Here is a 20,153-nt window from a genome sequence, read left to right on the forward strand (position 1 = left end):
AATTGTTGTTGTTGTTGTTGTTATCAGCAACGTCTCCTGTATTGCTAGTGGATCTTGTTGTGTTGTGCATTTAGCTATGTCTGAAATCCTGACCCTTGTTTTTCTCTTCATTCAGGTCATGACTGCTCTATTAGATTGTGGAATTTGGACAGCAAAACGTGTGTGCAAGAAATAACAGCCCATAGGAAAAAGCTGGATGAATCCATTTATGACGTAGCTTTTCATCCATCAAAAGCATATATTGCCAGTGCAGGAGCCGATGCCCTTGCCAAAGTATTTGTGTGACATAACAAAGCAAACCTGCATCTCATGTAGCAGGTTTGCCTGGACGAAAAGAGGGAATGCGTCACTGCCATCACTGAAACGGTTACTGATGAGACACTACATGTGACCAGCCTCAGCAGAGACTGTGTGTTTGGGGCAGATTTAAATTGGTGAAATCACGATCTCGTGAATAACGCTGGGCTGATTCATTTAACTGTAATTACTGTATTTTTGAAAGGAAAAAAAAAAGCAAACCAGTATTTGTAGCCTTGACTGGATATGGACTGAGCGTTTGTCTGTTATTTAGGTGTGTCTTTAAACGAACGTGGAGTCGGATCTTATTAAAGACTTTTATTTTGGACTCTGTGTGCTGCCTTAGGGTTAGGAATGTGGTGCTCTTGTTGGGGGAGTGAGCTCCAAGAGTAGCTTTCTTTGCATCTCTTAGTATCTTCACTTATCAGTCAAATGCCACAGATTCCCCTTTTAAACTTTTATTTTGCTTTAAAGAAAAAGGAATTAACTTAAAATGTTTAGCATTAGTTGCACAAAATATTTGGATAAAATTCTAGTTTTTATATGTCTTTTATATATTTAGCCTGTCACAACAGTGCTCAAGATTGTATGGATGATGTTTTTTCTGCATTATAGGACCCGAAACCACAGAGATCTTGCTGGCCCGCTGCCCTGTAACAATACCGTTTCCTTTGTTATCTAATGAAGCTCAACTAAGTCCTTTCATCAGGATGCTAATTCATCATCATTGCATAACTGGCTTCCTAAAGGACTGTAAAGAATTGTGTAAGCGAAACACAAAGGAACTAAGTACCCCCAGCCCTCCCAATGAACTTTTAAAATTAATCTTGGCATCCTATCACTATGTGATATTTTGTACATCTTAACTGTATTTACGAGATTATTTATCAAGGATTACCCATCTGGCTAATGGCCTATTATTTATTTCATTTTTGTTGGTCTTTATATTCTTTTTATGTAGCGTATCAAGGGGCCCTGTATATCTATTATGGCACTCTTCGAACAGTCTAAAATAGATTAAAAATGGGACATGTAATAGTTTTAAAAGTTAGACAGACTTTTTCCAGTTAAGTGTCTGGAGTAAAGTTGATTCCAGGAAGTCATTTCAGAACTTTTGGAGTGAAAATGTTTTTATTTGCAGTTCAAATAGAATGCAAAAGTAGTTGAATCAAGAGTCAGAAATTGGCTGTGTTTGGAATAGTTATTCTCTGCTTTGATTTGTTTTTTTCGGATGTGCTTCAGTTTATGGTGTAACAAAAAGATTTTGTTTGTGTAACTGCATGATTAAGACAATAAAGTATTTTTTCTAGTCTTCCACAAAAATCTTTCTGATCAGTTTGCAAGTTTTGATGAGTTTTGTAAGTTTTCTGTTTTACAAACTATGAATCAGCAAATTTTTAAGATTGTACAACATAGCAAAAGTACAGCTGTTTAAAAAAATAATGTATATAAAATGCATATAATAAATACTAAATGGTGTACCTGTATGTTACTGTTGGTTATATTTTGTGTTGCAGAGTTTTAAGTGTCGTTTTATTCTTCAAGTAATTAGGAAAGGAAGGTTTAAATTTTAACAAAACTTGCTTTGCACATTTTAATAAACTGCATTGCTTTAAAGACTTGTAATATTTATCAACAGTTTCAACTGTGTCACTCCCTTATAAGAACCAGTTTCAAGAACAAATAGTGATTTGTATTTTAAAAATGGGAAACACAATGGCAGGGCAGCTTGTATTTTTTTAAATGAGAATATTGTCAAGCAATGGCATTAGAGTCAAATTTGAAAGCAAATCAGTTCAATTCTTCACATGCCTGCTCAGAAGTAAGTCCCACTGAGTTCACTGAGGCAGACGACTAGGATTACAGTTTTAGATATTTGATTTTACAATCTTAAAGGAATCTTGTGTTTATTCTTTATCATCTACAATTAATGAAATCATTGTGCCTTTACTCTAAAAGGTAGATGATATTAAGTAGCACACTTTGGAGTGTAAAACTTTCCATTTAATGACAGACTAGATTCTTAAAACACAGATTTTGAGTGGTTTTTCCATGCCTATTTCACCCCCAAAATCATAAGATGATTGTTTCTGTAACTGTTCATGGCAAAGCAGTTCATAGTACCTTTGTGTGCCATTCATTTCTTCCATAAATTGTTTCTACAAATGGACCCATTCTCTAAAGAGAAAAACGGCACAATACAAACTAAGAATGGGTGGCAGCATGTTTCTTGAATTAGTTGCTGAGCACATCATTGGGACATGGAAAATGTTCTTATAATGGATGGTATCTTGTGTTTCCATGTTTTACAATTAGATTAGCAGAGAGAATGTATTTCTCAGATTGAACTGGAGCAAAACAAGATGGTAATGTACCCTTGACAAAGTAATGTAAGCATATATTGCATAGAACCAGATTAGAGAAAAAGCAGCACCATTGTTTGCAATCCTGATGCATTAAATTTATACTGTAAATAAAAAAGGAAACCCCACCTTTGACCATAGAGCTCAAAGTGTGATTTCAAAATGTGTCTGTGTGTAGAGGTTTTTGAAAACTCTTCTGCTGATTTGCACTCTTGGTTTTTTCCACCAATTTAAAGCATTAACTAATAGGCAAGAGTGGTTTTTATTTTATTATATTGGAATTAATTATATTGGAATTAGTTTCATAATTGCCTTTTCTTAAGTCAAACATTGTTCCTGGCAGCTTTTCCAGAGTGCTGCATTCTAAGGCTTAAATGAAATGTGACTCTTTAATAAAACATTGCCAAACAAACTGCTTTTCTTTGAAATTGTATTAAAAATGGGGAACGTGGATACCACTATCCTTCCTGTTGAAGACACACAGATGCATACACATATTAAGTTCATATATGTATCGTCCTAGTATTTGTTAGAAGTTAGTTCTGAAATGCTTAATTCCATACAATACAGAAGATCACCAACAGGCACAGTCCACCATTGTTTCTTGTTGCTTCTCTTCGGTACCACATAATGATGTGCGGGGCTCAGTTGTAGAAAGACTGCAAATAGTCAAGTTGAACAATCTCTGGTTACACACTATAGACCTTCCCACCCCTGAATTGTTTCTGTGGACAGCTGTGGCCTCTTTAATGTTGGTCTTATGGCTCAGCAGCAGCAGCTAAGGTTTCAGTGGAGGAAATAGAGCCATGGAGCACTGATATGACTTTCCCATAGATTCTCCTCAATCCTCAGGCATAAAGAATGTTTTACTAAACTGAACATGGGCAAACTGTTCATAAAGCATTTCCAGCTTAGTTTTAGTTGTAGCTCCATAGTCCAATGCCTCTGTTCTCACTGCCAATGCTATACAGATATACAAGCCAGGTTCATCTTACCTATACTACAAAAATTATCAGGTTGCACAGAACAACTTTATACCTGTCTGCTACTTCAAGAAGGGACGCGGGTGGCGCTGTGGGTAAAAGCCTCAGCGCCTAGGGCTTGCCGATCGAAAGGTCGGCGGTTCGAATCCCCGCGGCGGGGTGCGCTCCCGCTGCTCGGTCCCAGCGCCTGCCAACCTAGCAGTTCGAAAGCACCCCCGGGTGCAAGTAGATAAATAGGGACCGCTTACCAGCGGGAAGGTAAACGGCGTTCCGCGTGCTGCGCTGGCTCGCCAGATGCAGCTTGTCACGCTGGCCACGTGACCCGGAAGTGTCTCCGGACAGCGCTGGCCCCTGGCCTATAGATGTGAGATGGGCGCACAAACCCCAGAGTCTGTCAAGACTGGCCCGTTCGGGCAGGGGTACCTTTACCTTTACCTTACTTCAAGATGAAATCCCAGATGTTACATACTTGGTTGCTAGATTTTGTGCTGCCATGGTGGATATTTGTCAAAGGATGGTTTGCGCAACAAACTAGGCCCAAAATGCAAGACCTGTGCTCCTTCACACTCCCTCAGTCACTTTTAACCGTTTGCCCTAGTTTCTGTCTTTTTAAGTATGTAGAATAAAACCACCTTTTAATTACTACTTTTTATCCCTTACCTGTTTTAAGACTTGTGTGTTCAGTTTATCTGTATATTTTATCTTATGCTGGTCTGTGACTGAAATAAAGTTTGATACTGTACCTTCTGTTCTCACAAACCGTTTAAAGGCTTGGAACTTTCCTCAACTGCTAAAATGCTTTTTAAGAGTGTCATTTCCTTCCTTGGGTTTCTCTTTTGTGGAATCCAATAAGATGGTTGGCTGGGTTGTGTGTGATTTGCACTAATAAGTAGAAATGAGATAGATTCTGCACTAAGAAGAGCTAAAGTCTCTGAGCTGTGCAAATTGAACCAGTGTGCACTATTTCTTTTTTGTTTATTTTTCGGGAACGAGGATGACCTACAGGGAGCACTGCCAAGCACTAAGAAATCCTATTCTTGCACCTCCTCTGCCTTCTCAGATTTCAAGTATATCTTCACAACTATGGAAACTTGCTTTTTAAAAGCTGAGAGGGTTTGGAAGATGAATTCTGCCTCAAATGCCACAGGCTCAGCTTTTACAGACTTGCAGTGTGGAGAAACAGTAAAAGTTACCTGTGCATCGTATTAATATGTGAAAACTGCTCCGTTTGTGAATAGTTAACTAAATGAGGACAGAGAGGTTGGCAGGTTTCATCTCCCAGGTGTCATATAGGTGGCAATTTGCCAAGAAAAATGTAGATAAAGTTACTAAATAGGTGACTCTACCATGTGAAGTTTTCTATTGTGTCAGTGAACATTAGCACATGGAATAAAAAAGTTAGGCTGTGATAGGTCCTAAAGTGGACATTCTCTTTGGTTTGTCAAGAGCCTAACTTTTCATTGGTTAAAGAGTTTTGGCTGAAGAGACTAAAAAGACAGACCTAGCACTGTGGGAGTCTGGAGTTAAGGACTGAAGAATCAGCTAGAGGAAGAAGCAGAAACAGAAATAAGAGCTGAAAGGTCCTAGTGGCATCAGGCTGTGGCTGTCTAAGGAGGAAGTGAAGACACCAGGGCTGAGACAGAAGCTGAGTTGATCTGTAGGAAGAGGGAAGACTTCAGCAGCAGTCCTCTAGAAGAGCTGAAGGCAGACTGTCAGGTGTCTACAAGTAGCAGTGAGTTCCTGGCCAGATGAAGACTTTGGATCAAGTCTTCTGTAAAGCGAATGTATTAACTGGGGAGAAGATAATAGCAACTGGCTATTGGCTTCCAAAAAGAAAGAGAATGAGTGCAAGGAAATTTATCCCTCTTTAAAGTAACCCTTAAAGCAAATATTCACGTATTTAACATCTAACTCACTAATAAACCTAATCTGATGTCATAAGTAAGTTTCAACAAAATTAATGCGGGCAGCCAATGCTGTTTGGATGTACTTCTGCTCATGCCTTCCATGTACCCAAGCAGTTAGGGGACTTTACAGGAGGAAAGAAAGAAGAAGCCCCCTTGTGCAAGTGGAATTTCACTCACGCAATGCTGGATTTCACCCAATATATTTGTTTGGCTTTTAAATTGGAAGACTTCTGGTACGTTTGTCCTATAGCCGAAGGCAGCCCTTGTCTACTAAATGGTGAATAAGGGAATATTTAAAAATGAGACGTTAGCAGTAGGAAAGTTGGTTGCTTCAACATACAAGGTGTAAGTGGCAGGTATTTCATCTGAAATAATATAAAGGTGGCCCTCCTGACAAAGGAGTTCAGTTTTAGAAGCAAGCCTCATACCTGCTCTCGCCTCATCACCTGAACCATTCAGACCCAGCACATGATTCCACCACCGTACCCCCTGGAAACAGTTACCATGGGGTAGGTTGAGATTGATGACATACCCTTGCCTTACATTATACCACTTGCTACAATTCATCATTTCCCCAAACAGTATACAATAATTATTTTTGTTTTCTTGTGATAATTCCACAGTTAATGATACAAACAGCTGCATTCTTTGTTATTGCTTTATTGAATTATAGCATACTATTGGGAGTCTTATAAAAAAACAAACAAACCATAGTGTGGAGAACAGCTGTCATGTAAGGTATGTGTATTTTCCATATCAAACAGTTTTAAAGCTATGAATAAAATAGTAATCTGAGAAAAGTGCATATTTCCCCTCCCACATGCTAAAAACAACAACACCTATGTTGAAATATCTAGGTAATAAAGTAGAAAAATACTAGGCATTGCTGCCACTTATATTTATGTAATATATTGACAATCATAAATTATGACTAAAAGCCAGTTAAATATGATCCCTTCTGTACCTTTCGTAATTGCTTATAATGTTTACAAACAAAACAACTTGTTGCGGGGCAAACAGTTCTGCAGTTGATGGTGGGTAGGCAGTTTACAGCCCAGTTAATGGGTCTTTTAATCTGGCATAACTGGATTTAAATGAATTCAGTCCCACTGACAACAATTGAATTAATTCAGATAAAAGCTGAAAGTTGCCCCTTAAAACATTTTTCTTCCTAATAGTTTCATTGCATTCCAGGCCATTAAGGAAGTGAGAACTCAATACTTTTTATTTTTTTTTAAGCAAGTAATTATTCATACAGTACCAAATCTTTGGAGATGCACATGACCAAGGTTTGTATGTATATGTTGTTTTTGTTTTGTTTTAAATCCAAACTTAGCCAGATTTTAAACAGCTTTTATTTGTGCTTTGGAGTAGTCAAATAATTTTTTAAGAAACTAATTGCTGTACATGAACTGTTTATCAGGATGCATACAAGACGTTCTAAGCACTAGTCTGTGCTATGCAAATGCAGCGCTGATAGCTATGTACTCAGCAAAATATTCCTTTCACCACAGTTGATAGTATTCTAAAGCAATCTTTTTTACACTTGATAGAATGTATCTGAGATTATATTCAGCATTTAATGCCAGGATCAGCTGTGTATTTTCTCTATATACATAACATGAATATCAAGTAACCTTAACTATAAGATCTGCATCACTTTAAACTTTAACTGAGAAATATTAAATATACATATGTAATGGCAGCTTTGGGCTAACTTCTCCGCTTACTGATTATTCAAACAAAACTTCCACTGACTTCCGTACAAGATCTGCCTAAAGAAAGCAGAAGAGTAGCCCTTTGTGTGCTAGAATAACAGAACATCTATACCCTAGAGAGACCTCCTTAGCATTCCTGACGTGATTTAGAGTCATCTCCTGCAGCCTTCCATTTACTGTTTGGAGTCCAAGAAATCTCTGCAAATGCCTCTAACAACATCAGGAACAAGCTGCTCCAGTCCCATAAACTCTCTTGTGAAAAAGGTGTGTGTCTCCCTTGGTTCAGATGCCATATCTTTTAAGTCTTCCAGTGGTGCCCAAGCAATGCCAATGGAGAAGGTGGTAATACCTGCAAAAAAGAAAGGCTGGTTTAAGCCTCAAGCAGACATGACAATGGTTTATTGAGTCTTCCTTAAATAAAAAAAAAAAAGTGAGGCCTGTGTCATTATCCTATTTCGTAGCTATAAAGAGCTTATAGGACCTGCCCATTGCTGTAAGTGCTGCTTCAATTTCACAGGAATACAGAGAGTGGGTTTTGTAAGATGGCTTGCAGAATGATCCCATAGCACACACGATATGTATTTTGGGTTCTTGATTAGTCTATGGGTAGTATCCAAACAACATGTCTCTTTAGTGCAAGGATTTCTGCTTGTACAATGAGTCTTTGCCCATTCTCCTGCCCCTCCATGTGCCCCACACCTTCCCCATATCTGCTCTGGATGGTTGAGGGACACCAAGAACATACTTAGGGAGCACATAGAGGAGGAGAGGGCAAAAGTTCTATTGTGCAAGCAGAAATTTGTGTGCCAACGGGACCATGACTTAGTGCTGCTTTGGATACAACCCCTTATGATTGTTGTGTCACAACGTGTAATGAAGCAAGTTGGTCCAGAATGTAGTGGGAATCTCTGTTAAACCCAGGATGGGTATCCCAAGGTAATATAATAATAATAATAATAATAATAATAATAATAATAATAATAATAATAATAATAATAATTTATTATTTGTTCCCTGCCCATCTGGCTGGGGCTCCCCAGCCACTCTGGGCGGCTTCCATAGAAACCAAAAATACACTAAAACAGGGGTGTCAAACTCAAATTCCTCGGGGGCCGCATCAGCAGTTTGGTCACCCTCAAAGGGCCGGTTGTATCTGTAGGACTATGTAAAGGACATGTAAAGTGGAGGTTTCCCGTGTAGAACGGCCGGCGCCGCTAGAGGGCAGACGTTCTCTGGCTTGTAGGCTGCCGCGCATGCGCTGAAGAGGCGGCTTTCTTGTGTCAAAAAAAAAAAAAAGCGAGAATAAAAGGTGAAGGCTGGCGGCTACATGGGCCACATGACAAGGTCTGGCGGGCCGGATTCGGCCCGCGGGCCTTGTGTTTGACACCCGTGCACTAAAATATCACAGATTAAAAACTTCCCTGAACTTCAGATGTCTTCTGAATGTCAGGTAATTATTTATCGCTTTGACATCTGATGGGAGGGCGTTCCACAAGGCAGGCGCCACTACCGAGAAGGACCTCTGCCTGGTTCCCTGTAGCTTTGCTTCTCGCAATGAGGGAACCGCCAGAAGGCCCTCGGCGCTAGATCTCAGTGTCCGGGCAGAACGATGGGGGTGGAGACGCTCCTTCTACTGACATCTGTAGAGTTGTTAATCAAGACTAGCTTGAGTCCACCAAGTATGACCTAGTCAGATACCACCCAATGAGTTCTAATACACATAGCAATGAACAACTATGAATTATCTTTCACAGCTGTTCAGATCATTAGCTTCAAAAGCAGCCACACTCCCCACACCAGACGTAACTTGTATGAGCACAGACAGTGACAATCATTTTACCTGCTTTGTGAGCAGAAACAGCGGGTCCTCGGACATCATCATAAGACTGGCCATCAGTCAAAATCACCAGGAAATTTTTGTTGGCCCCATCTCTCACAGGTCCAAAAACATTTCTGGTTGTATAGGTAATGGCCTCTCCAGTAGCTGTGCCACCACTCATGTAACGGATTCCTCGGACGGCAGAAAGAACCCTCTCTTTTGTGACGTAGTCTGTAAAGCTGAACTCAGTGCGCTGGTCGTAGGTGAACTGAACTGCTGCAATTTTGGCGCCAATATCTGTGATCTCAAATGATTTGGCAACATTGCTGATAAATTCAAGCATGAGGCGGAAGTTGCTATCTCCAACGCTGCTGGAGCCATCTATCAGGAAAGCTATGTTGACTGAGTTGTAGCATGTCTTGCTGCACAACATTTGTTCATGAGCACAGAGTTTTTGAACAAGTGGCTTCACATATTTTGTAGTACCAAACCAAGTGGGTATGTTGTAGGAGAAGAAGCCATTATTTTGACAAACAGCCTGTTTAAAAAACGAAACAGAAAAGCTATGGATTTTGGCTCTTATATTGAATAAGTGGATGTTAACTACTTATCTATAACTCTCTGCATTAAATGTTTGTTTGTGATGCATGGTGCTTATATCTTCCCTTGAGACTGTCTATTTTAAAAAGGGTATATTTTCCTAGACTTTAACAGAAAGAACCATTGTACCTACCTGAAGGGTAGATTTGCTTGCCCAGTGTTGTATCACTGTGTTGGGCTTACTTACAACTCTAGTAGACAAAGGCAGGAGGAGCTTTTACAAAAGATAGTCTGTCCCCTCTTCAGTTTTGCGTACTCACTGAGCATGAACAGTGGGGAACTGAAGATCAGGATATTGTTAACCTATTTCCAACAACAAACCATTACCTGGAAGCCAACTGTGCAAACAGAGATGGGAAAAGGTGTTGCAGGGTGTGGCCCCAGTGATGCTACACTGAACAAGCAAATCCCGCTAGCAAACCACTTCCTCCGTTATAATCCCGTTGTTCATCATTTTCCTTTCTGGGATCTTCACACAGCGTTCTCAGCTCTCCAATGTCCACCTTTTGAGCCACTGAAACAAGTACTGTTGAAGATCCTCTCTTTTAAAGTCCTGTTCCTGGTGGCCATCACCTCAGCCCAGAGAATCTCTGAGATCAATGTCCTATTGGTGACAATGTTAGAAATATGCAGAGCAGCAACCTGGATGTCCCTGAGCACGTTCACCAGGCACCTTTGCTTCCTCTGAAGTGGCATTTTGGCAGGGGGTGGGCGGCAGCAGGCTCTCCCATAGTAATAACTTGTTACAGTTGGGACCCACCCTAGTTGGGTAAGCTTTTGTACATCCCAGCCCAGTGATGCTACACTGACAAACGGAATAGTACCATAGTGCCTACCTGAAGGTCAGAGCAGGGCTATCCAGCCATGCCGGAATAGAAGAAATGGCCACTGCTTGTTGTTGTTGTTTTTTTCGATATTAGGTTCGAACCTTTGTCAAGGACCTTCCTGTAGGAATACTAATAAGTCAGGGATGGATGTGGTTTCCACTGAACCTTGCTTGTGCCCAGCCCATTTAAGAAAGCCCCTCCACGTTGCCTGGTAAATGCAGATTGTGGGGAGGGAATGGTCAGTACCTTTACTAGTGCTGACCGGACTTGTCTCCAAGAATCCAACCCAGCCAATGCTGTGTTTGTAAGGGCTGATTAAAGCCTGTGGGGTGATAGATCTCATAGTACAGTGATTACCATTATGGAGGACCATCCAGTGCTCCCTAGACTGGTTGTGGTGGGGGAAGCGTCCACTGCTTTGTCCCAACAAGGAAAGAAAATAATTGTAGATGAGCAGCAAACCCTGGTGGCCTGGGCGAGCTGCTCTTGTCCCCCTCTCAAAAGCGAGGCCATGGATTCTAATATTTGTGTGGGTGTGTGTATTTATGCAGAGAAAGAACAGTAAAAGGAGTGGAATAACAGAAGAATAAAATTGCTAAGCCAAGATGAAAGAGTAAGAGAAGCCAAAAGGAGAATGTGATATTGAGGCAAAAAACTGAAGAGGGACCAGACTACTTCCTGTAAAAGCTACTCCTGCCTTCATCCACTAGAGACACAAGTATGCCCAACCTAGTGATGCTACACTGGCAAGCAAAATCAAGGCGGTATCCAATTTAAATTCTACTTGGAGCAAAGTCATTCAAATTAATAGGCATAACTAGCTTAGGCTCACCCATTTCAATGAGTCTACTCTGAGTTGGATATAGCCCATAATATTTACTACTTGGGAAATGCTTTCCTTCCCCTAGCAAGCTTACCTATTGTTACTGAGATTGCTGTGTAGAATGTTTCTTATGTATATTACAACGATCCCTGTAGCATTAGTGATGTCTAATGGTTGTTTCTAGAGCATAGCTGCATCATCTCCTGAACTTTACCCTAAACTTCTCAGCTCTCGAGAGCTTTTAGTTGACATAGTCTTCCTTTTATAACGCTACCTTAGCAAAAGCGTGGATTACAACCTGCCGATTTTTCAGTTGGGGATCTTGTCCAAAATCTATTGAAGCCCCACCCAGAGGCAGGAAATTTAGGAAGTTCTGTTCTCACCTTCTCAACAAAGCCAATGTCTTGAACCATCCCAAGCTCTTCGGGTGTGGGCTTTGCAATGGACACAATGAATACATTAATACCAAATTCTCTGGCCACTATTCCAGCTTCTTCCAGATTGTCTGATGGCCAGCCATCTATGAAAACCACGATGACTTTAGGAATGCCTTTGCGTACCCCATTTTCAGCAGTAAAGAATCTTTGTGCTGTATGTTTCAATGCTTTTCCTGATAAGGCAGCAGTAGGGGGAGAGAAAAGAAAAATGATTTAATTGTCAATTTTTGCTACTTTTGAAAGCACAACTCATTCTGTTCAGATGTCTAAAACATAGACTTCACAGACCAGGGACTTATGAACAGTAAATAGAGAATCTGTAAAACCTAATTTCAAGCAGTGTGGCAGTAAGGCAGCCATCCTACATGCTGGGGGCGGGGGGGGGGGGACGGCTAGCCCTTTTCAGACAAAGGGCCACTGCAACTTGTGTTCAGTTTTAAGAGCCATATATCAAAGACAGTGTGAATTCTTTTAAAGGAAATTTGATGACAGGGGTGGGTCACAAATGTTTTGGTATTACAAAATCATAGCAGAAGAGGCACGAGAGTTATCAATACATTATTTTTAAATGACAAATTATCAACACTGTGCTTTTGCAAACGATCCATCAGCACATGTATTTCTGTTTGACTGAATGAATGATTTCCCCTCTTTTCACCTCACAAGCAATTTTGGGGGTTCTCCTGCCCCCCTTCCCCATCAATTTGGTTCGTGGGGGGGGGCTGGAGAAAGAGAAGAAGAAAAGTTCCATTGTGCTCACGGAAGTCCTTGAGCTAGTGGGACAAGTTAGCTGAATCCAGCCCTATGCTTTTCTGCAGGGATCACACACAGGAATTATAGATACAAGTGGAAACAGTTCCAGAAGAGATTTAGTAGTGATTCTCTACATCGGGGGTGAGGAACCTGTGGCTCTCCAGATGTTGTTGGACTCCAGTTCCCATCATTTGGCCCCCAGGCCTGAGGTCCCTCACCCCTCATCTAGCATATGTTGTTCGAGGCTGTCCATCACTTTGGTTGCTATTTCAGAAAGCCGCATTTCTAAGTGCAAATAGCTTGAATGGCTTTAGTTTAGATAAAGGGCCAGATTCAACTGCATGGTGCTACCAGTGGGCGCTTGCACAATGACTTCTGCTCACGCAATGGGCCTTTCCCCTCTCTCCTCTTCCTGCCCTCCAAAATTCGTTCAGGGGTCTCATGGGCATGCAATGGGTGGAGGGGGGAGAATGTTCCATCAGACAACCAGAAATGCGCTGACAGAGCCATCTCCTTAGCGCTACATTGAATTCCTCTCCAATACAGTACATCATTATTTGAAAATACTATTTTTTATCTTTTGCCTGCCTGGGCTTGTACTTACCTGTATTGGAATTGCCTCCTTTGAAACCTATCTCTTTTATGGCAAATAAAACATCTTTTGATGCAGTGAAGTTTTTCAGGTAAAATTCTGTTTTTGGATGCTCACTATTTAAAAAACAAACAAACAAACAAACAAACAAACAAACAAACAAACAAACAGAACAAGGTCATAATGTAACAGTGCTAAAATTAATGCTTTGAAGTCTGAGTGGCATTATTTAATCTATGAATCTTTTCAAAACTGATTTTACTACATCTGTTTCTGTTAGTTTCTTCTCCAATATAGAGTCAGATTCAGACCCACTGGTGCTCCTAGTCCCAAGTAAATTACTGCTTCCTTAACAAAGATAGCTGCAGTCCTCAAATATGACTGCACACTATCTCAGAACAATCTTTGGCAATTTCCACAAGCATCACTTAATCAGTGATGACATTTTCCAGGTTTGTAAATTAGAGGCGGAAACACACGTTGATTAAAAGGTATGTACAGTTTTCTTTCACTTTCTAAGCAGCACACATATTAATAACTCAATCAATCCCATTGGGTTCAATGGCAATTACTCTACAGTAAGAATGCATCAGGTGTCAACCATAAAATCACTTGTGAAAACACTTCAGGCATGATCTAGCTGCATGTAGGGCCTGCTTGTAAATAATCTCAAAAGTGCTTAATAGTTGTCCTAGTTTCTCCTGTGTCCCATGTGTGTTATAGGCACAGTGGGAAGTAATAGGGTAATGGGAAGTCTGAGCACATCTTCTGTATCTCCACCCTGCTCCTTTCTCTGTGCCTTGCAAATTTATGCTAGAAGAAAATCGGCTCTTTTAAGTCCAGTCAGAATCTTCTACATTTGCTTGCTCTACCAGTGGATGGAAGTAGACCACAGACCTTCTTGTCTTCCTTCCAAAGCATTGAAACAAAGACAACTGAGCAAACAACCGCACTGCAGAAAATGTCACTGAGGTCTATGAAAATGGAGCCATATATGCCATATTTTTTATTTTATAAACTTGTACCACACATTTAACTTTATCTAGATTCTAAATACAATTTAAAATAGATAATTGTTTTCTCTTTTCTTTACATTTTTAGGTGTGTTTGGATACCAAACACATTCTGATGGCACAGCATGAAGTTCTGAGCTGCTGGAAGTTGTGTAGGCTGTGTAGCAACCCTTTTTCCAAGTCAGCATGTTTAAGCTTCTCTTCCTATATCTGCTTTTCTTGTTGTTTGAAAGGCGGCTGATGTGTCTCTCTCTCCAGCAACCCCTGCCCCACAACCGAAACCCGTAGCATATCTCTTCTTTGGGGACATGAGCTTCTTGACTTGATAGCTATCAATAGAAGAAACCATATCTAAGGTCCACTCTCAAAGAGCCTGAATGATCAGCTTGATTCCCCAAACCCCCACCTTGCAGGAGCTGGAAGGAGATCAGAGCATTTTGTTGACAGAGGGAAGCAGATGATTGATTATTTGGAGGGAAGAAAGAGAGAGAAATGTTTGACCCTCTGCCTGCCTGACACAAACGCTTCAATTACTTTTTACCCCTTGGGTTTCCAAACACAAGTTTTCTCTTGTAAACAGGTGAATAGAACCTCTCACAGGAAAAAGCAGCTGGGTTGCTGCAGAGGGGAAGGGTCTGGCGAGGGTCGTATTACTCTCTTCTTGTCATGTGATGAATTGGAGTGGAAAAAAGCAGGTATGCTCAGGCTTAAGTACATGATGCCGCCCGCCACCACCAGCTCCACAATTGTCCCCACTCTAAATCCTCTCTTTCCAAAGCAGATTTCATCCCCCCCCCCCACCCGGGGTTCTGTTGCATTCATTTGCCCAATGCATTTGGATATGTGTCCTTCAGAAGAAACTGTAAAAACATGAAGATAAAATAAGAGGCAGATTATCATGTTTTATTGCCATGGGAGATATTTTTGTGCTTAGTTGTGAATTACTGTTTAAATGGATGTCTTCACAGCTGCCCCGGAAGAGAGATTTACAGTCAAAACGCATTGGACTCACTTCAATAAACTGTTTCCAAGCACCTGTTCTGGGCTTTTTTGTTCTGTATTTTTCCCACCACAAGCAAAGTGACCATATCCATTGGCTGCATGTCAGATATACAATTTAACTAAATCTAGGAGTGCTATTTTCAGTTTAAACTCTGCCGGCCTTAATCTCTTGTATGTGGTTATTCCATCACTGTCAGCCACTCAACACAAAAAGCTTTTCTTGGCTCTACTAAAGTTTTCAGAAGAACTGCTCATTTTTGGAGCATAGATGACACTAATTCTCTTGGATGAAATGTTTGTGCTGCTAGTGCAGCCACAAATATAATTGAATAATCCTTTTGTGACTTAGATGTTTATGTGGTAACTCATCATCAGCTTGGTAACAAGCAGTGTAAATTGTTCCAGATGTTTTTGGTCCTTTTTCTTTTACATATATTGTTAACAATCATTTGTTTTTGGATTACATTCGCACAGTAACGATCAATGTGGATTGACAGAGCAGAGTTGATACTTTAGTAAAAGAGACAGAGGGAGGGAGGGAGAAAGTGGCAGAAATAAAATCTCCACTACTTAATCTCACAGATGGTTCAAATTTTAGAGGAGGGGGGAAAAAAAGGATTTATAGCCCCTTTCTCCCAGAAGTGATTTCCAAAAAAAGTTACAGTGTTGGAAACTTGCCATTACACAAAACCAGATGTAAGGATTCCAAAGAAACTGAAGTATTGTTTTTAAAATTGGGGTGAGGACTACAGTGGGAGACGTTTTGCATGCAGCTTTGATCCCTGGTATCTCCAACTAAAAAGGGCCAAGTTGCAGATAATAGGAGATGGACATAGCTCAGTCGCAGTGCATCCACCCTGCTTGTGGAAGTTTCCAGGTTTAATCTCTGGCATCTCCAAGTAGCCCTGGAAATGTCCTTTGTCTGAAGCCCTGGAAAGCCACTGACAGCCAGCATAAAGCGGCTGTCAGTGAGCTAGGTGGACCATTGCTCTGACTCAGTATACGGCAGATTCCAATGTTCCTATGTAATGGGAGATTGTGAAAAGCTACTGCCACTCAGAAGTAGGAAATGCTAGGCAGAAAGATGGGCAAATAGTCTGATGGTATAAGGCACCTTGATTCCTACAATCCCTAAGGACCAACAGAGCTGCTTTTTGGTGCATTTTAAACCATTATATTGGACCACTGATCTTTTGTCCTTAACTTTACTCCCATTCTTTGGAAGTGTCCCCATGATGGTAACTGATGTATCTGTAGCAAATATACCACCTTAAAGCTTTGGATCGTCGCAATATAGAAACAGCCATGTTTTGGCATGTCTTGTGGTGGGTGGTCACTCTCATTTCCTCTGTTTCCAATGTTCAAACGTAAGCGCAGTTTATTCAGAAGCCAAATGAAACCAACCGCGTATCAAGCTTGGGGGATTTGTTGGTAGGCAGGGTATCCATGCCCTGTATATCCACAGTCTCGAGGTGCTTAAAATCTGGCTGCTAATCTGGCACTGTGGGAACTTCAGACGTCATCTTAAAAAAAGTATTCTGGATGCACAAAACAGTGAGTTGTATCAAAGAAACTTAAAGGGAGATAAGGCGGGGTGAGGTGTAATGTGAGGCAGGGCTTTAGCAAACGCATATCTGTTTTACTTCCTTGAATAGCTATTATTCTGTCCCTTATCATGCTAACCATGCTTTCCACAACTGTGTTCTGATAACCTTAATATACCTATATATAGATTAAATCTATTGATGACTACAAGCCTATATAAGAGGTATGGGGAACATTTGGCCTTTAATATGAACTACAACTCCCATCATCTATGGCCATTGGCCACACCTGCTGGAGATTATGGAAGCTGTAGTTTAGCAGCATCTGGAGAGGCAAATGTTCCCCACACCTGCTGTACAAATAACCAAGAGCATCACAAGAACACCCAGAGAAAATGTGCCTTCGGCTACCGAATGCTAGGGAGTGATACAAGTGTGGGTTTATCACCATGATCTAATGGGCTAAACACAGTAATCACAATGCCACACTAGACTGGTGTCAACACATCACTTTCTATACTATTACTATTTATTTATTTTCATTTACTTGTTAATATACTCCTAATATACTGCATGGGCGCCATTTAATATTTAATGTGTAGGGAAACAGATGGCATTGATAGGCAGTTCAAATGTGATTCAAACTATAACAGAAAATGCATAACTGTAATAATGCCCACGCTAATCACATTGTTATAAATTATAGCACCTAAGAAGGAGCAATGTACCAAATAGGACATATTTCTAGTACCTGGCTTGTACAACTCCCACATGCGGTCCTTCAGATCCAATTCCCAGCATCACCGCTACTTTCCCAACAAAGTTCTTCTGCAAATTAAATCTACGCTGCCCAATATTGTAGCTTCCATCAATCAGAAAAGCAATATCCGCTTTACAGTCTGTGAACACCCAAGATAGTTAGATTAACTTAAGGGCAAATTAACATGAGAGATTTGTTTTATTGGACATGGTGAAATGGTAACCTACCTTTGTTCCCAGATTTTTTCTCAACTGTTTTCTTGGGCCGTTTACCTAGAAAGCAGGAAACATCATGAATTCTATACCTGCAAGTACTCTTAGTAATAGAGCTATGAAAGGCCCTTCAGCAAAGACATTCAAAACATACTTCGAAGATTCATTTCACCATTAGTATTTAATCATTTTAAAAAACACGCTGCTGACCACAGACACAGAGTGTGGAGTATATACGCCAGGGATAAGAAACCTGTGGCCCATCAGATACCATTGGACTATAATTTCCTTAATCACTTTGCCATGCTGGCTGGAGCTGCAGTCCAACCACATCCAACAGCTCACAGGCTTCCCATCCCTGATATAGACAGAAATAGACTCACTGTTAACTGTTATAATAACAAGTTTCAGAGATTATTATCTGGACTTATCTTTTGTTTCGTATAATGCTGAAAACTCAAATAAAAATATTTACATACACACACACACGTTATAGAGATTACCAGTAAATAAGATAACATATGTTCATTTTGCCAATAATAATACACAAATTATTTGCTAACAGCTATTTTCCTTTCCCATATGCCTGGAATAAGCTTGCTACCTGAACACCTCTTGCAGGTCTTGGAAAATTCATAAAATCCTTCTGTACAAAGAAATCTCCCTGCATGCTGTGCTTCTGGGTCTCTCTCTCTCTCTCTCTCTCTCTCTCACACACACACACACACACACACTATATATATATATATATATATATATATATATATATATATATATATGCAGGTTTTGGTGTCTTCGGGTGTCTTCCCGTGTAAGAGTCGGGGTGTCTGTGCGACGTTTCGACGAGGTCTCACTCGTCATCTTCAGGCTGGTGCTTTCGGCTTCTTGTTACTGGAACAGAGCAGAGTCTGGTGTTTGAGTTCCTATAAATACTGTTGAGGGGTGTGGTGTATAGCCTCCAACGTTCTGGGCAGAGAGGAAGTTCCTAGATTAGTGTGCCTTTTCTTCTTTTGTTCCTTAATTACTTGAGGGATATCTTGGGTGATTTCATGAGTGATATTCTGAATACCACTGGGTGGGTCATTAAGTGTAGATTAGTTGCTAAAGCATGTGTTGGTGCCTTTTCTTCTTTTGTTCCTTAATTACTTGAGGGATATCTTGGGTGATTTCATGAGTAATATTCTGAATACCACTGGGTGGGTCATTAAGTGTAGATTAGTTGCTAAAGCTTTCGTGTCTTGACCTCTTGAGCTTGTGAAGAGTTTTTCTGAGAAGATGGCTGTGCTGCATTTAGTTGTGCTCTGGCTTGGCTTCGTGTATAGGGGCGAGCTGTGGTTTTGTGCCTTGTGCCAGCCAGATCTGTGTAGGGATTGCAGGGGGGTGCAGCATCCGGAGGTGCCACTATAGTTTGGCTACTGGATGGAGTCTGTAATATGTCTGTGGAGAGGGTCTGGGTTTGGGTCTGGTGTGGTTGATTGGTGACGGCGTTCTGTGTGCCTCTGGTTCTGGTGTCGGTTTTTGTGGGGAGGGCTAATTTCCAGATGTCTGGCAGGCGGGACGTGTCGTCACGCTTGTTCATGTTGTGAGGGTGTTTCTCTATCTCGATGGCTTCCATGATTATTCTCTTGTGGTGATGTTCCATGTTAAAGAGCAATTTGGAATCTGCAAAATTAATTTCGTGTCCTGTTTCTTTCATGTGTTGGAAAAGAGAGGAAGTTTTTTCTTCTTTTTTGACGGCATTCTTGTGTTCTGTGATACGTGCATTTATTCGTCTGTTTGTTTGTCCAATGTACGTGGCTGGGCAGACTTTGCAGGGTATTTCATAGACCCCTTGGTTTTCCAGCTGGATTTTGTCTTTTGGGTTTCTGAGGATATTGGCTATTTTTTGGTTGGTGCAGAAGGCTGTTTTGATATTGTGTTTATGGAGGATTTTGCTGATTTTGTCTGTAGTGCCCTTGATGTAAGGAAGGAGGGCCATGCCATTGTTTTCTTCTGTGTCTTGGTTTTTGGGGGGTGTTTCTTTTTGGATTAGCTTCGTAACCCTGTTTTTCTGGTATCCATTGGCGATTAACACATTTGAGAGATTCTGTAACTCAGTTGTCAAGTGGTCTTTGTCAGCCAGGCGTTTGGTTCTGGAGATGAGAGTCTTGGCTACGGAGTTTATTTGTGCAGGGTGGTGGTGTGATTGTGCATGTAAGTAGCGGTTGGTGTGTGTTTTTTTCCGGTAGATAGTGTGTCCTAGGGAGCCATCAGGTTTTTTGTAGATTAGGACGTCAAGAAAGGGGAGTTGGTTGTTGTCTTCTATTTCCATAGTGAATTGTATTTTGGGGTGTAGGCTGTTGAGATGTGTGAGGAAGCTATCTAGTTTTTCTTTCCCGTGTGGCCAAATTACAAAGGTGTCGTCAACATATCTGAGCCAAAGTTTGGGTTTGTGTTCTGACTTGTCTAAAGCATTGGTTTCAAAGTGTTCCATGTACAAATTTGCGATGACCGGTGAGAGGGG

General features: G+C 40.8%; 2 protein-coding genes and 1 long non-coding RNA gene across 8 annotated transcripts in view; 1 reads left to right on the forward strand and 2 right to left on the reverse strand.

Moving 5' to 3' along the window:
- STRN3 (striatin 3) overlaps window positions 1-1,784 on the forward strand; it is a 42,536-nt gene extending 40,752 nt beyond the window's left edge. For all 4 annotated transcript variants that reach the window (XM_082202229.1, XM_082202231.1, XM_082202230.1 and 1 more), the window contains one exon: window positions 116-1,784. In XM_082202229.1, the coding sequence (XP_082058355.1) occupies window positions 116-285 (170 nt within the window). In that variant the 3' untranslated portion in view covers window positions 286-1,784. The remainder of the gene's footprint in view (window positions 1-115) is intronic.
- On the reverse strand, window positions 1,515-4,381 carry LOC309520492. Its single transcript, XR_014214259.1, has 2 exons — window positions 4,073-4,381; window positions 1,515-3,698 (listed from the first exon to the last, which is right to left on the reverse strand). It is a non-coding gene; the product is annotated as an uncharacterized lncRNA (long non-coding RNA).
- Window positions 4,382-6,190: 1,809 nt separating this feature from the next.
- The window catches only part of COCH (cochlin), a 39,387-nt gene continuing 25,424 nt past the window's right edge, over window positions 6,191-20,153 (reverse strand). For all 3 annotated transcript variants that reach the window (XM_082202282.1, XM_082202280.1, XM_082202281.1), the window contains 6 exons: window positions 17,666-17,710; window positions 17,430-17,577; window positions 13,132-13,235; window positions 11,721-11,947; window positions 9,109-9,625; window positions 6,191-7,617 (listed from right to left, as the gene is read on the reverse strand). In XM_082202282.1, coding sequence (XP_082058408.1) covers window positions 7,442-7,617; window positions 9,109-9,625; window positions 11,721-11,947; window positions 13,132-13,235; window positions 17,430-17,577; window positions 17,666-17,710 — 1,217 coding nt within the window. In that variant the 3' untranslated portion in view covers window positions 6,191-7,441. The remainder of the gene's footprint in view (window positions 7,618-9,108; window positions 9,626-11,720; window positions 11,948-13,131; window positions 13,236-17,429; window positions 17,578-17,665; window positions 17,711-20,153) is intronic.

This window comes from Podarcis vaucheri, assembly GCF_965113315.1.
Source record: "Podarcis vaucheri genome assembly, chromosome: 1".
Lineage (NCBI taxonomy): Eukaryota > Metazoa > Chordata > Lepidosauria > Squamata > Lacertidae > Podarcis > Podarcis vaucheri.